The sequence below is a fragment of the Monopterus albus genome, unplaced genomic scaffold (assembly GCF_001952655.1).
Source record: "Monopterus albus unplaced genomic scaffold, M_albus_1.0 scaffold90.1, whole genome shotgun sequence".
NCBI lineage: Eukaryota > Metazoa > Chordata > Actinopteri > Synbranchiformes > Synbranchidae > Monopterus > Monopterus albus.
Genome location: NW_018127970.1, coordinates 413,666 through 425,895, shown reverse-complemented (window position 1 = coordinate 425,895; position 12,230 = coordinate 413,666). Strand labels below are relative to the sequence as shown.

Genomic DNA, 12,230 nt, shown 5'->3' with positions numbered 1-12,230 from the left:
AACCAGCATAAGGCTGTGTAATATAACAAAATAAGTAGTATTAACAAGCAACAAACAGTGCAAACAATGCAAAATAAGCTGTATAAACAGGCGGTAAACAATGCAGACAGACAGAGGAATACTCTCTGAAATGAGATAAATAGGAATAAAAATAGAGTACTTAAAAATAGAGACCTGTACGGATCTGTATAATCTGTACAATGTATATTTACAGGTAGTGCACTGAGGGTTATTTTCCAGTCATACTGTCATGGGTCAAGTGTTCATCAGAGTGACAGGTTAAGGTGACAAACTAAAAACCTGACTCTGGAGGCTAGCATAACTAAAAAAGACTTGACACTAACAACAAAAACTAAGCAATAATAAACACAGTAACATGCAAGAAGTATTTCTTGTATTTTTCCTACAATTTCTAAATGGATTTGTGTGGGTGACATTGCAGATAACGATAATCTCGTAAAGTGCCTACAGAAGATAGGTTTCGTGTTCATGAGTTTAGATTTGACTTATTATACAGTATCTTCAAACGGCTTATTATTTGTTTACTCAGATTCAACTCAAGAGTACACTTGACCATGTCAAATCTACCATGTCCTACCAGGAAGGCTCTTGGCTTAGTCCTGCCGAATGTCCATTTCTACCACTGATTACATTGTGTTAAAAAGCTCGCCAACTACCCGACAGTTTGAACATTAAAATATTCTTTCTTCAAATGTTCATGCACTGTTTCTGTAAGAGATGTAGTAAGTTGTCAAAGGAATTTTAAATAATGCAATGAAGTCACTGGAACATTTTAAGCACTATTATTTACTTGTAGCAAGGAGACAAGTCAGCATGAGCATACAGAGTTGTCTGAGTGAGGTAGGTTCATACAACATAATATATAGTAAACAGGCGCACCCTGATAACACGACTTAGACACTAATCATACTGGGACACATGTCTATCCTGCAGTTGACGGTTGTGTCTCGCTTCATCTGGAAGTAGTCGAGTATATCACAGTACACAGAGTTTCACAAGAAAGATAGAAAACGTCCTTCAGGCCTATACACAGCCAGTTTCTCACATGGCTCCATTCTGAAAGTTTAAAACCCATTGAATAGCATATATTGATTAAAACACAGCAAAAATAATGTATAATAATATAATTCTTATGACATATGTGTAAATATCTGGGCATACTATTGATTTTTATTTTATAAGGATAAGTAGGTTTACATAAAAAAAAAAAACTTATGTTCATGACTTCTGAGTTTATAATGTTAGTTGAGTATGTTTGCTATTTTAGCCAAAATAGGGCACTGGGTCAACTGAATGAGTGACTAACATCAGATCACACAAAAGACTCAAATTACACACAGAAACAAAAAAAATTAAAATATTCTTGAGTTACTTAAATTGGACAGGCCTTTACATATTTGTCTGTTTGAACCCAAAAGATAAATATTAATGTATATATCACAAGGCATTAAGAGGCAAGACTGACTTCAGCTTGCTCTTTAGAAAGAAAGACCCCCATCTAGTGGTCAGACTAATTCATTCTTCAAAGAAGGAATCATGCTTTTAAAAAACCTCATTTTACCACATCTGTTGAGGGCACTGACAAATTAATGTCCAAGCAAAGTATGTCAGTGAATATTATTTATATTGCTGTCAAGGTAATTGTTCATGGGGACCATCTTTCAGCTTTGCCTCCATGGTTTTTTTTTCCTTCTGTCTCCAGGAAACGCTGCATCCTTTTGGCCACTTCCATCTAGCAAGCAGGCAGTGTGGTGGGGGAGTTAAAGTGACACAGCTATATTGTGTGGAAGTAAAGCGGAGCAGCTCACAAGGGAGAGATCTTTAAAGGGGGAGTATCCTTTTTATAGTCTCACTGAAGATCACAATCTCTTTAGACTTCCATAAAAGGAGACTGGGGTACAATTTCTTTGTGAACCACCTTGCCTTAAATGATCTCCACTGGACAGGAGTATAACTAGATGCTTTATTTTCTTGCATTTCTTTCTATTGGTTTGTGACGCACAGATGGACAAGCAGCTGATTCAGGAGGCAGATCCCTGTGCAGCAGACTCTGAAAGCAAGGTCCCGAAGGCATCTTGAAATAGAAATTCAAAAGAGGAAAAGGAGGGGGAGATTTTTGAGTGAGAGCATCGGTATGCCAGGCTCAGTACCCAGCATGGCTGTGCAGAAGAAACAGAGTGCTGACCCTCCATCGCAGGGACCACTTTCTACACGTACCACTGACAGACCAAGGAAGGGGAATGGATTTGAAAGAATGGGAGGTTTGTAGCATTTATCTATACCTTTAATTAAGGAAAATTTGTATTATATTTGTTTTAAAAAAGCCTTTTCTTGAAGCAAAGCCAGATACCAAACATAGGATCATCTGATCATCTGATCACACCGATGACGCATAAATAGACCAGATAAACCCTTTTGTAGCTGAGCATGGCTACCATGAACATTAGGGAAACAGGGGAGATCTGTGAATGCAGATTCTATCATAAACATAAACATAAGGATGCTGATATTGTTTAAACCCTAAGAAATACATCCATGTGATTTTTCCCCTTGTGGATTTATACAAGTTACTCATCGGTCATGTGTGGTACTGCTATGTTGTGCCCCTTTTCATTCCTTGTTTCAGTCATCTTCGTCTCTTTACCTTTAATATGCAGACAGTTAATAATGCCTCTTTCATTTGCAGCTGAGCCTGAGACTATCCCAGTCAATAATAGTCACTATTTGGGACACATTTTTCAAGTGGATTTGTTTTTGGTTTATATGTAACCACCACTTCACATCACGAGTTGTGCTAAAACATGCATTTAGAGATAGAATCACACTGTATGTGTGTTTACAGACAGTAGAAGATTTAAATAAAAGGGGAACGTTGAGTGTCAGGTTATGAAAAATAAAGCCTTTAAGAGATATTGTCAGAGGTATTGCAGTTTTTTTTAAATGAATAATGTGCAGATTTTTTTCTTCACATCCAGAGAATGGCTCTTATTTCAAACCAAACTGCTTAAAGAAAGCAGCCTGGTCTGTTAACAAGTCTGCCCAATTTGACACAGCTCTTTGGTTACCTAGGACCATCAGGCAGATGCCCAGTTATAGTTTAAAGTATTTCATTTTTCATAAAGTCTTGATTTGGGTTTCAGTGTTTCATATAAATAGTAGTATTACTTAATGTAATCTATGGCATCAAGCTAGTGACTAACTAGTATTGTCTTGGATTTCTAGTGGCTAATGGACTAAATGTGGACGAGAGGCTTAAAGCAGCACGAGAAAGAAGAGAAGCTCACCAGAAGTTACTTGGTATGTCAGCCCCCTGTGGTAGTGCAATTCACACTGCTCTATTGATTAACATACATAACTGATGAATCTATTTATGTTGGTTTACCTTTTTCCCTCAGCCTCTCGGGAGCTGAGCAGGTTGGAGCGGGAACAGCAGGCCAGGCGTTACTATGAACAACAACTGCAGGAGCGCAAGAAGAAACTCCTGGAGCAGAGACTCAAAGAGGAGAGAAGACGTGCTGCTGTGGAAGAAAAGCGCCAGCAGAGGCTGAAGGAGGAGAAGGTGAGGTGTCATGCTGGGAATCAAAAACGTATTTTTAGTGAGGCTAATGATTCCGATCTGGAAGGAGTAACATAAACAGTGAAGCTTGTTTTTTCCTGAATGAAGGCGCGATATGAATCTGCAGTGCGCAGGACACTGGAGAAGAGCCAAAGGGCCCAAAAGAACCTCAGCCAAAACACAAGAGGAAGGAAGCTCACCAAAAACGGTCAGTAGAAGGGGCTTTCTTTATTCCTCTGTTTTAACAGAATCTTTCTGACCCCATAACAATGTACATACAGTGTCTGTTTTCTGTGTTGTATATCTTGACACAATAATTCTTGGCATGCCTTATCTTTTGTTTGCTACACCTGAAACTTTATACTGATCAATACGCTAGTTCCACGTCGCTCACCACTGACCGCATGGGAGAAGAATTTGATCAGTCGCCTTCTTACCCCTACATGCTCTTTTCTGGCCAGGAGCAAGAGTGCTGCTTGTCAGTCAGGGGAAGAAGGTACTCTCTCCCTTGATAACAAAATGTGCTCATTTACTTTAATGTTATTGCAAAACTAATGGTGTGTAGTAGATTTAAGAGACACTACATTGCTTCTACAACAAACCTTTGCAGGCCCTTTGTTTACTAATGCTGCTCATTTTCCTCTTTTAACACACCGCTTCACATTTCACCCTTTTCATTGTTCCCACCATTTGTGCATATTTCTCCATTTTTCCATAATTATGGCACAAAACACGGGCTCAGTTGTCCATGTTTGTCGCCGTGCAGCTTCATTTCACTCCATGACCACCACCACCCCCACCTCTCACCAAACCCAGCACCACTCTGGTTCAGTTCATCACAGGCCGTCTGCCTCTCCCAGTCCCAACAACAGAAACAACAGTCTGGCACAGGTAAATCTAGCTGCTCTTTTGGTCTTACATACATACTGTGTTGCTAAATTATAGTATTTATAATCAGCTATTATTTTTGGAATCACCCAGTTGTCTATTTTTTCCAGACTTTTGATTTTAAAGAGGTAAAAAAAGACTGAAATTATGTTTGATAGCCTTTTTCTTTCCTTCTTTTTGGGTTAGATCAAAGCAGCAAAACAGCAAGATGCTTATAAGAAGAACTCAAACATTAGATCAGCTAGCATCAACACCAGTGTCAAACCAATCACTGTTACACAAAGCAGAACAGCCTCCACCTCACCAGAACAGTAAGTTAAATTTGTGATCAGTACCTAAAGCTGTACATTCCCAACACAGTGACAGTAATGTAAACAGAGTGGTACATCAGCTCTCTTCTTCTGGATCTTAAAGAACCCCTCAAAGATCAATCAGCAGACAGCCAACTCCACTGCAACTTGAGCTCCCATCGGTCCCTGAGGAAGATGTGGTGGTTTGTACTTCTGCCCTTGCTCCTGGTAACGCAAGGCCTGCCAGAACATCAGCTGAGGCTCAGCAAAATAAAATGAGAGATGAAAATCCAACAGAGACTCTTTGTTCCAGCCGGCCTGACCCAGAGACAGAAGCTATAACTAGAACAGCAGGAAATGGATGTAAGCTACAGAAGTCCTTTAAGCCAAATTGTTTTTTCTGTATATATATTTAAGTTTAATTTCTCCCTCTACAGGTCCTTCCCAGGTGCCACCTCATCCAGCTTCACAGCTTCCTGAAGTTGTGTGCAGGCCCTCAGCTGGAACCACAGACCCAGAAGAGGCCTCGCGTCTCTTGGCTGAAAAGAGGAGAGAGGCCCGACTACAGCGGGAGAGAGAGGAACAGGAGCGCCTGCAAAGAGAACAGGCCGAGAGGTAAAAAGCACGTCCATCTACAAGACAGAAACCCTGCAGTGGCAGGCCATTAAACTGTTATATCCTATGACATATCCAGGCGAAGTCATGAAGAACTGGAGTACAGGAGGGCAAAGGAGCGAGCACAACAGCAGGCAGAGGCTCAACGTCTGATAGAGGAGAAGAAGAGAAGGGAGGAAGAAGAACAGAGACGAGCTGAGGAAGAGAGAGCCCAGGCCATGAGGGAAGCTGCCCTTCTACAGAAACAGGTTGGAAATGCAAACATTCCTCCATTCATGAGTGAAACTGCAAAAGAAACCACAGGCTTCTTCGTGGATGCTTTTTGTTTTTTGATACTCATTTTTAATGGACAATTACAGTTTGTTTTCCTGTTTTCGTATTAGAGAGAGGAAGAACAAGCCAAAGAGAGGGTAAAAGCAGAGCATATGAAACAAGAGCGAGAAATACTTGCACGGAAAGAGGAAGCAGAACGACAAGCAAGAAAACAGGTTTTAAGTGAAAGTGTATCTGCACACAGCACTGCATCAGCTGTATTAATCAAAATGATAAATATAAAAAGTTGTCTTATGTAAGACACTGAATGTGTTCACACAGCCTTTCACGACACAGATTCAATAAAAGCTGGTTTCTTTTCCAGCGTCTTGAGGAGATCATGCGGAGAACCAGGAGGACAGATTCTCCAGACATGGTGAGATTTACTGTTCAGTACATTGCCATAGGGCTCTCATGTTGCACAGCCAGCATCAACTAATAACAAACCAGCTGCATTCCTAAAAGCCACACAGCCTGTTCTTGCTTACTGCTTTAAAACACAGAAAGCAGTGCCCATTGCGATATTGCCAAATGACACCCAACCAAAGGAGAATACAGAGCTTATGGAAGATGGTGTCAGGCTCCCAGTGGGGACAAAGTCCTCACAGCTGAGGCTGAACAGTGAGGACGACATAGTACCTGTTGTGGTCTTCAAAGAACGGAGGTCTCTCAGAACACTTACCGGACTGGAGGAAATCCAGACCCACCAACGAGCAGGTGAGACACAACCAGCAGATCACCTGAGAACACTTGTCCTCAGGATTGAAAAGAAACACTAGCCGATTCTAAACTAATCGAACACATTGCAGACCTACAAACTCACTGACATGCTTCATGTTTGTTCTTAATTAGCTGTAAAAAGACATGACAGGTTCATTCATTCAATTTAAAACATGATTATGAGGTGCTGGTGATAAAAATTACAGAATGCATCTCAAATGTAAGATCCTCTCAAACATTTTAACTCTTTGTCTCCCTACTGTGCACTTTTCAGAGGTCATCTGAGCACCTGCAAAGTGGAGAGAAGTTCAAAGAATTTGCTGAGAGCTGTGAATTCTCTGTGAAAGACGGAAATGACTGCAGAACAGCCATTTTGCTGCCCTTAAGCATCTTGAAAGAGCATGTAAAATTATAGCCTTGGACGTCAGCATTTGGTCACTCTTCTGTGTGGAACAAATACTGTGGAAGTTGCAAATTCATTTCTTCAGTACAGCAGGTTTCTGAACTAATATCTAAAACACAGTAGATGTAGACTGCTATGATGATAGTTTGCTAGAAAATGCAGTCTAACAGTTATGGAGAGTGTTGCCTCTGTGAAATGCTAGGAATAGCCATTCTAACAATCACATATGTTATACCATATGGTTCTTACTTATTCCTAATATTTCTTTCTAAGCACTTTTCCTTCCTCGGTCTTGTCACAGTGGAATTAGAATAGATCAAATTGCTGTTTGCACTAAGAGTTTAAGGCGTTAGTCAATGTTCACTTCCTGTGTAAATTCCTATTTTAACCCTCTGAATTTGTGAAGTATAACAATCACATATTTCAAAGCTGCTAACTTAGATTCCAAAGACTTTGCTTCAGTTTTATGAGTGGTGTTTTAGAAAATGATGCAAAGCAATTATTGCACAATCATTAACAAAGCAAAGTCTGAGGTGTAGAGGTTAAGAGTTTATTATAATAAAAACATATATTAAAAAAATCAGATCAATATTCAACATTTGATCTTATAGTTGGAGTATTGCTTATTACTATCAGTTGTTAACCTGTTGAAATGTCTGCCATATTTGATTAAAGTGGATACTATACTGAGTCCCTTGTTTCAGTTAATATGTTGACTTTAACAATTAAGTAAAACAAAAAAAGCCATACAGGCTATCAAAACTCCAAATGTGATAAAAATGCTGTTTATCCATACAATGTATGGACACAGTGTGCACATCTCAATATATCACTCAATATTTATACTGAGAAAGTCAAGGGTTAACAGAAGATGGAGAAAGAGGCTGAATCATTTGCAGCAGCCGTCTGGTTTCCTCTGTCTGCGCATGCACCTTCCAGAGCTGCAGCTCTAGCTCACTGTTAGCCAGCAGAGATGAGAAGTCTCCATCTGCAGAGGAAGCAGGCTATAAGAAGTCTAGACATACAGTGGATGACTATTTTAGATTGGCTTAGGAACATCTATGATCAGATAACCAAAATACGACTAATATGAACCTTTCTTGAGGTTGAATACTATAACTATGCAGAGCTGCTGGAATTTAACATCTTTCTTCTGGAGGAATACCAACAGGATCTCAGATATGGTCATGTAGTGAGGTCTCAGTAAGTGGATCATCTCCTCTAGATGAATCATAGCATGAAAACATACAGAAGACAACAATTAATTAATAGTATGTAAGGCGAAAGTGATTATTTTTTTATTGGTAGGTAGTCCTTGAATATTACCACTCATTTCTAATTTGCTTATGATGGCTGCACAGTTGTATGACAACTGAGGATTTCTTATTTGTCCAGACAGCTTCACCAGTGCTGAAACTTGATCTGATGTTATTGTCGCTGACAACTTAGACTTAAGTTGATCTGAAACAGTGATTTTTAAGAAATTATTAGTACTGCAAGTTGAAAGTCAAAGATATACGACCATCATATGTTTAAGTCAATATTCATTGGATTTTTAAAAAGTTAACATCCACTGCAAATATTCAGACTGTTCATGTAACTCACCCCAGATCATCAGGTGATGTAAGCATGATGTCACATGCACCAAGGTCTCATCTGCCAAGGTGGCAGACAGAAGGGCTGAGAGGAGTCCTGATAAACACAGACTTTTCATCACGGCCTAGACAACAATGATGGAATTCAACAAGACTTCATCAATCTCAGGAACTGTGCACAAGCAGATCATGCATTTACTTCAGATATGTGACATGAAATCATGAACTGTCGTCTTGGCGTACCTGCTGACCCATACACGAGCTACACAGGTTAGCGATTATCTTAGAGCTGTGCATGATTATAGCAGAGCTGGACCTCTGATGATGAAGCAGCTGACCGACTTCATCCAACAGTCCTTCATTCATGAGGATGTCCTGGAGTCAAACCATAGAAATGTGATCAGTATTAGGATTTGTAGGATATTTCCCTTACACCTGCAGTTGCTTTTTTTGATAGGCTATATAGTGGTCTACCCCAATTGCAACCCTGACAAATTGACAGCCTCTTCACAGCTCTGACCTACCACAGATTAGTCATCAATAACATGATGCTGCTTTGTGGGAAATCATACATTGTTTGGTGGATATGCCGACAATACAGACAGGAATGTTAGAGCTGACTCGGTCCATATGGGAGTAGAAGTTCTCAGAAGTGCCTTCAGAGGCAATACACAGTCAAGCTCCATCAGCTGCTCCTGGATCAGAACTACAAATAAAAATGACAAACAGTATTGGCCTCCTATATGACGTCAGGTTGAGGCTTTATTGTTTGTAATTACCATTCTTTGTGAGAGCTTGTAGGCATTTGCATGCTTGGGCTGAATTCTAAAACAAAAAATATATATATTTTAAGTCAAACATTGCTTCCAATTTACCTTAAAATCATTATCCACTTATGTAAACTGTTACCTTTTGCACAGAAGAAGACATGAGAGTCAAAAGAGACTTTAACAAATAATGACCCCCAATGCTAAGCAACTTTGAATGATGTTCCTGGATTGCAGCAATATTGCACAGGGCAGTGCAGCTGGAAAATTGAACCTCTGAATCCGAGGACTGCAGCAGAAGAATCAGGACAGGAATAGCTCCTGCTTGACATAAGATCCTCATTGACCAATCTGGGAAAAGAGGAGATGGTTTAAGTTGGCAGGCAAAGTAAACCTGGAACAGAAACAAAACAGCTCTTTACATCAAGAGGAAGAAATGTGCCTACTTGACTGTGTGAGATGCAACAGTGCCCAGGTTGCATTCTGCTGCACCTGTGGGTCATAGGATTTTGCTAAAGCCAACAGTGGCATGATTCCATCCAACATCATAGCATCGGTGTTTGATTCTGTATGGAAATAAAGAAAACACCTCAACACAGCTGACACAGAAAGAACTATGTGCAGAATTCAGGAACACAGACCATTACAGTAATCTTAAAAATTAAGTGAGAGAGAAACGGTATTTTGATTTTCTGTATGTTCTGCACATATAGTGAATTGACAGTAAAAATCTTTGCTCTTGATTTGATCAAGGTCCAACTCTACACTACACATAGATATCTACTAGAATTAACAATACATTGCACACGTTCATTATTACATTTTGTCTTAATTTCTAATTTTTTTTAAAGGTTTCAATCAAATGAAAATCAGCTGCTTTCTGAACAGGTGTGAGAATATTCAGTGAGAGTCCTCCCTGTTTGTACAAACCAGAGGAGGCCAGCATGACGACGCAGGCACAAGAGTGACACTGAGCAGTTGCATCACCAGACTGGAACAACTCCAGTATGGGCACCAGCATCCCCATTTCAATCACCAACTCTTTGCACACTGAAATTAGATTTCATGGACAGTGATTAAGACCATCGTAACCATATGAACCATGACATTTCTAGGCAGAAGCTGTGATACTGAGTTGATTTTACCCATTAAGGCAAATGTAATACAGAAGAGAGATTAAGGAATATTTATGTAAATGGGATATTTCAGTCTTATTTTTAATACATTTTCAAAACAAAACCTGTTTGCACTTTATCATTGTGGAGTACTGTCTATAGATTGATAAGGAAAAATGAATTGAATCCATTTTAAGATGAGTCTGAAACATAACAAAATGTGGAAAATCTGAAAGGGTCTGAAAGCTTTCCATACTGACTGTACCTCATGACACCCATCACTTACCATTATTCTTTATTAGCAGATTGACCAGGGACAGAGAGATTGTGTTTTGTACATGCAGGTCAGGTGATAAGAGTAAAGCCATGATGGGACCCAGGAAGTCGTCCGATAAGGAAGATGTCACTGCAGTTACAAAGAGTAACAAAGTGTTTTTTTTAAACAGGCTCCAAAAATTGAACATAAACTAAATTGTCAGTCTAACTAGCTAAAGCAGATGTTAGAAATTAACATATCTGGTAAATTCAAGTCCTAAAAGAGAGAACCAATCCCCATGTTCTATAATCCACAACCAAGTAAACAGCAATCTGTTAACCGCCTTCTATAAGCAAACTATGTGGTTACCCATTTACATATTACGGGACATAACCCGTACTGAGCTCATCACTACAATGATCTCACGAAAAAGAAAAGTGAACTACACGTAATAACCTTCTCTATTTGAGCCACAGCTCATAGTTAAATGTATTATATTAAAATCATACTGCAGGGTTTCAAAATGAAATCATTTTACTTTTTCCTCACAGTGACACATGGATGTTATCTGCCAAACCTGAAAAAAATACAGTTTAGAGTTTGCATAATACTGGTCATATGTGTTAGAGCCCATTGCTTATGGTACAAAGCAATGGGCTTATGGTCTTATTTTATGTGCCGCTGAACTGCAAGTCAGTTCCCCACATGAAGACTGACATAAAAATCTATTTATTTCTTTACTCACACTGATGACTGAGATGCAAATAATACATGGCTGCAGTCATTTGTAAATGAACATCATTTGAAGCTGCAAGTTTGTTCAGTGCTTGTAGCCTTTTCAGACTGAACTGATGGGTTTCATCATCTACAAGAACAAGCAGAGTAACAATAATGAATATTCACAAACTTAAATACAAGTTTAACATAAACTTTTTTTTTTTGCATTATTCTGATTTTGTACATGTGTAAATGTCAGATGTCAGCATTTTTAAAAAAATCTTATTTGTATGAAGGAATATAAAAGAATATTTGCGTAAGACAAAAACACATTGTTGAAGTAACATTTAGTCTGATATTACAGATTTGTAAAAATGGCATGGTACATGTGTATATGTGTTTGTCGTCCACAAGAATACTGCCTACAAACAAAGAAAACGCATGGCTACAATGTTCTTACCATACAGGTGTAAGGAGGGAAACTCAAGAGTCGTTCTCCTCCAGAAACTCCTTTCAGTTTTAAGGCTTACTGTTTTCTTAAACGCTCTGCCAACTCTCTTCAAATGAGCAGCAAAGTCTTCAAGCAATCGAAAGCACATCTCACAAAGACCAGAAGACATGACTACACCTTCCTACGGAAGATGTAGCACCTGCCGCCACTTGACCTGTTCGTGGGCACGCCTACTCCGACGTCACGTGACTATAAGGTAGGCTACGCGTCATAGTCGGTCCTATATTACTTTCAGATCCTTTACAGATATAATTGTATTGTCTTGCGTTACGTATTTTGAACCCTCACTCATGGAGAAAGTCATCTGTGTTCTGTTAAAAAAAAAATCTTTATCTGCAGCTGCCTCACATAAATGTGATTGAGTAAAAAGTACATTTTAATTAGAAAGTAAGTTTACAGTTACACTTTTTGGAATTGCTATACTTACAGTACGCTACTCACAGCAAAAGGTTTATTTAATTAGT

At 39.2% G+C, this 12,230-nt stretch overlaps 2 protein-coding genes across 3 annotated transcripts; one reads left to right on the top strand and one right to left on the bottom strand.

Moving 5' to 3' along the window:
* Window positions 1-1,796: 1,796 nt before the first annotated feature.
* Window positions 1,797-7,548, top strand: map7a (microtubule-associated protein 7a). Of its 2 annotated transcripts, XM_020608051.1 has the most exons (15): window positions 1,797-1,917; window positions 2,026-2,282; window positions 3,244-3,318; window positions 3,417-3,580; window positions 3,686-3,785; window positions 3,957-4,073; window positions 4,320-4,468; window positions 4,652-4,776; window positions 4,880-5,118; window positions 5,193-5,370; window positions 5,450-5,618; window positions 5,754-5,858; window positions 6,008-6,058; window positions 6,156-6,399; window positions 6,677-7,548. In XM_020608051.1, exons 2-15 carry the CDS (start codon window positions 2,156-2,158, stop codon window positions 6,685-6,687), a joined length of 1,854 nt encoding a protein of 617 aa, XP_020463707.1. In that variant the 5' UTR covers window positions 1,797-1,917; window positions 2,026-2,155; the 3' UTR covers window positions 6,688-7,548. The 2 variants fall into 2 exon arrangements, with proteins under 2 accessions (XP_020463707.1, XP_020463708.1); XM_020608052.1 differs by having other exon boundaries at window positions 1,801-2,282; window positions 6,186-6,399.
* On the bottom strand, window positions 7,416-11,926 carry LOC109964615 (vacuolar protein 8-like). The gene is made up of 13 exons (XM_020608053.1): window positions 11,716-11,926; window positions 11,284-11,403; window positions 10,569-10,688; window positions 10,098-10,217; window positions 9,614-9,733; window positions 9,310-9,518; window positions 9,180-9,225; window positions 8,973-9,106; window positions 8,644-8,775; window positions 8,411-8,525; window positions 8,132-8,266; window positions 7,901-8,026; window positions 7,416-7,793 (listed from the first exon to the last, which is right to left on the bottom strand). Exons 1-13 carry the CDS (start codon window positions 11,873-11,875, stop codon window positions 7,660-7,662), a joined length of 1,671 nt encoding a protein of 556 aa, XP_020463709.1. The 5' UTR covers window positions 11,876-11,926; the 3' UTR covers window positions 7,416-7,659.
* Between the last annotated feature and the right edge of the window lie 304 nt (window positions 11,927-12,230).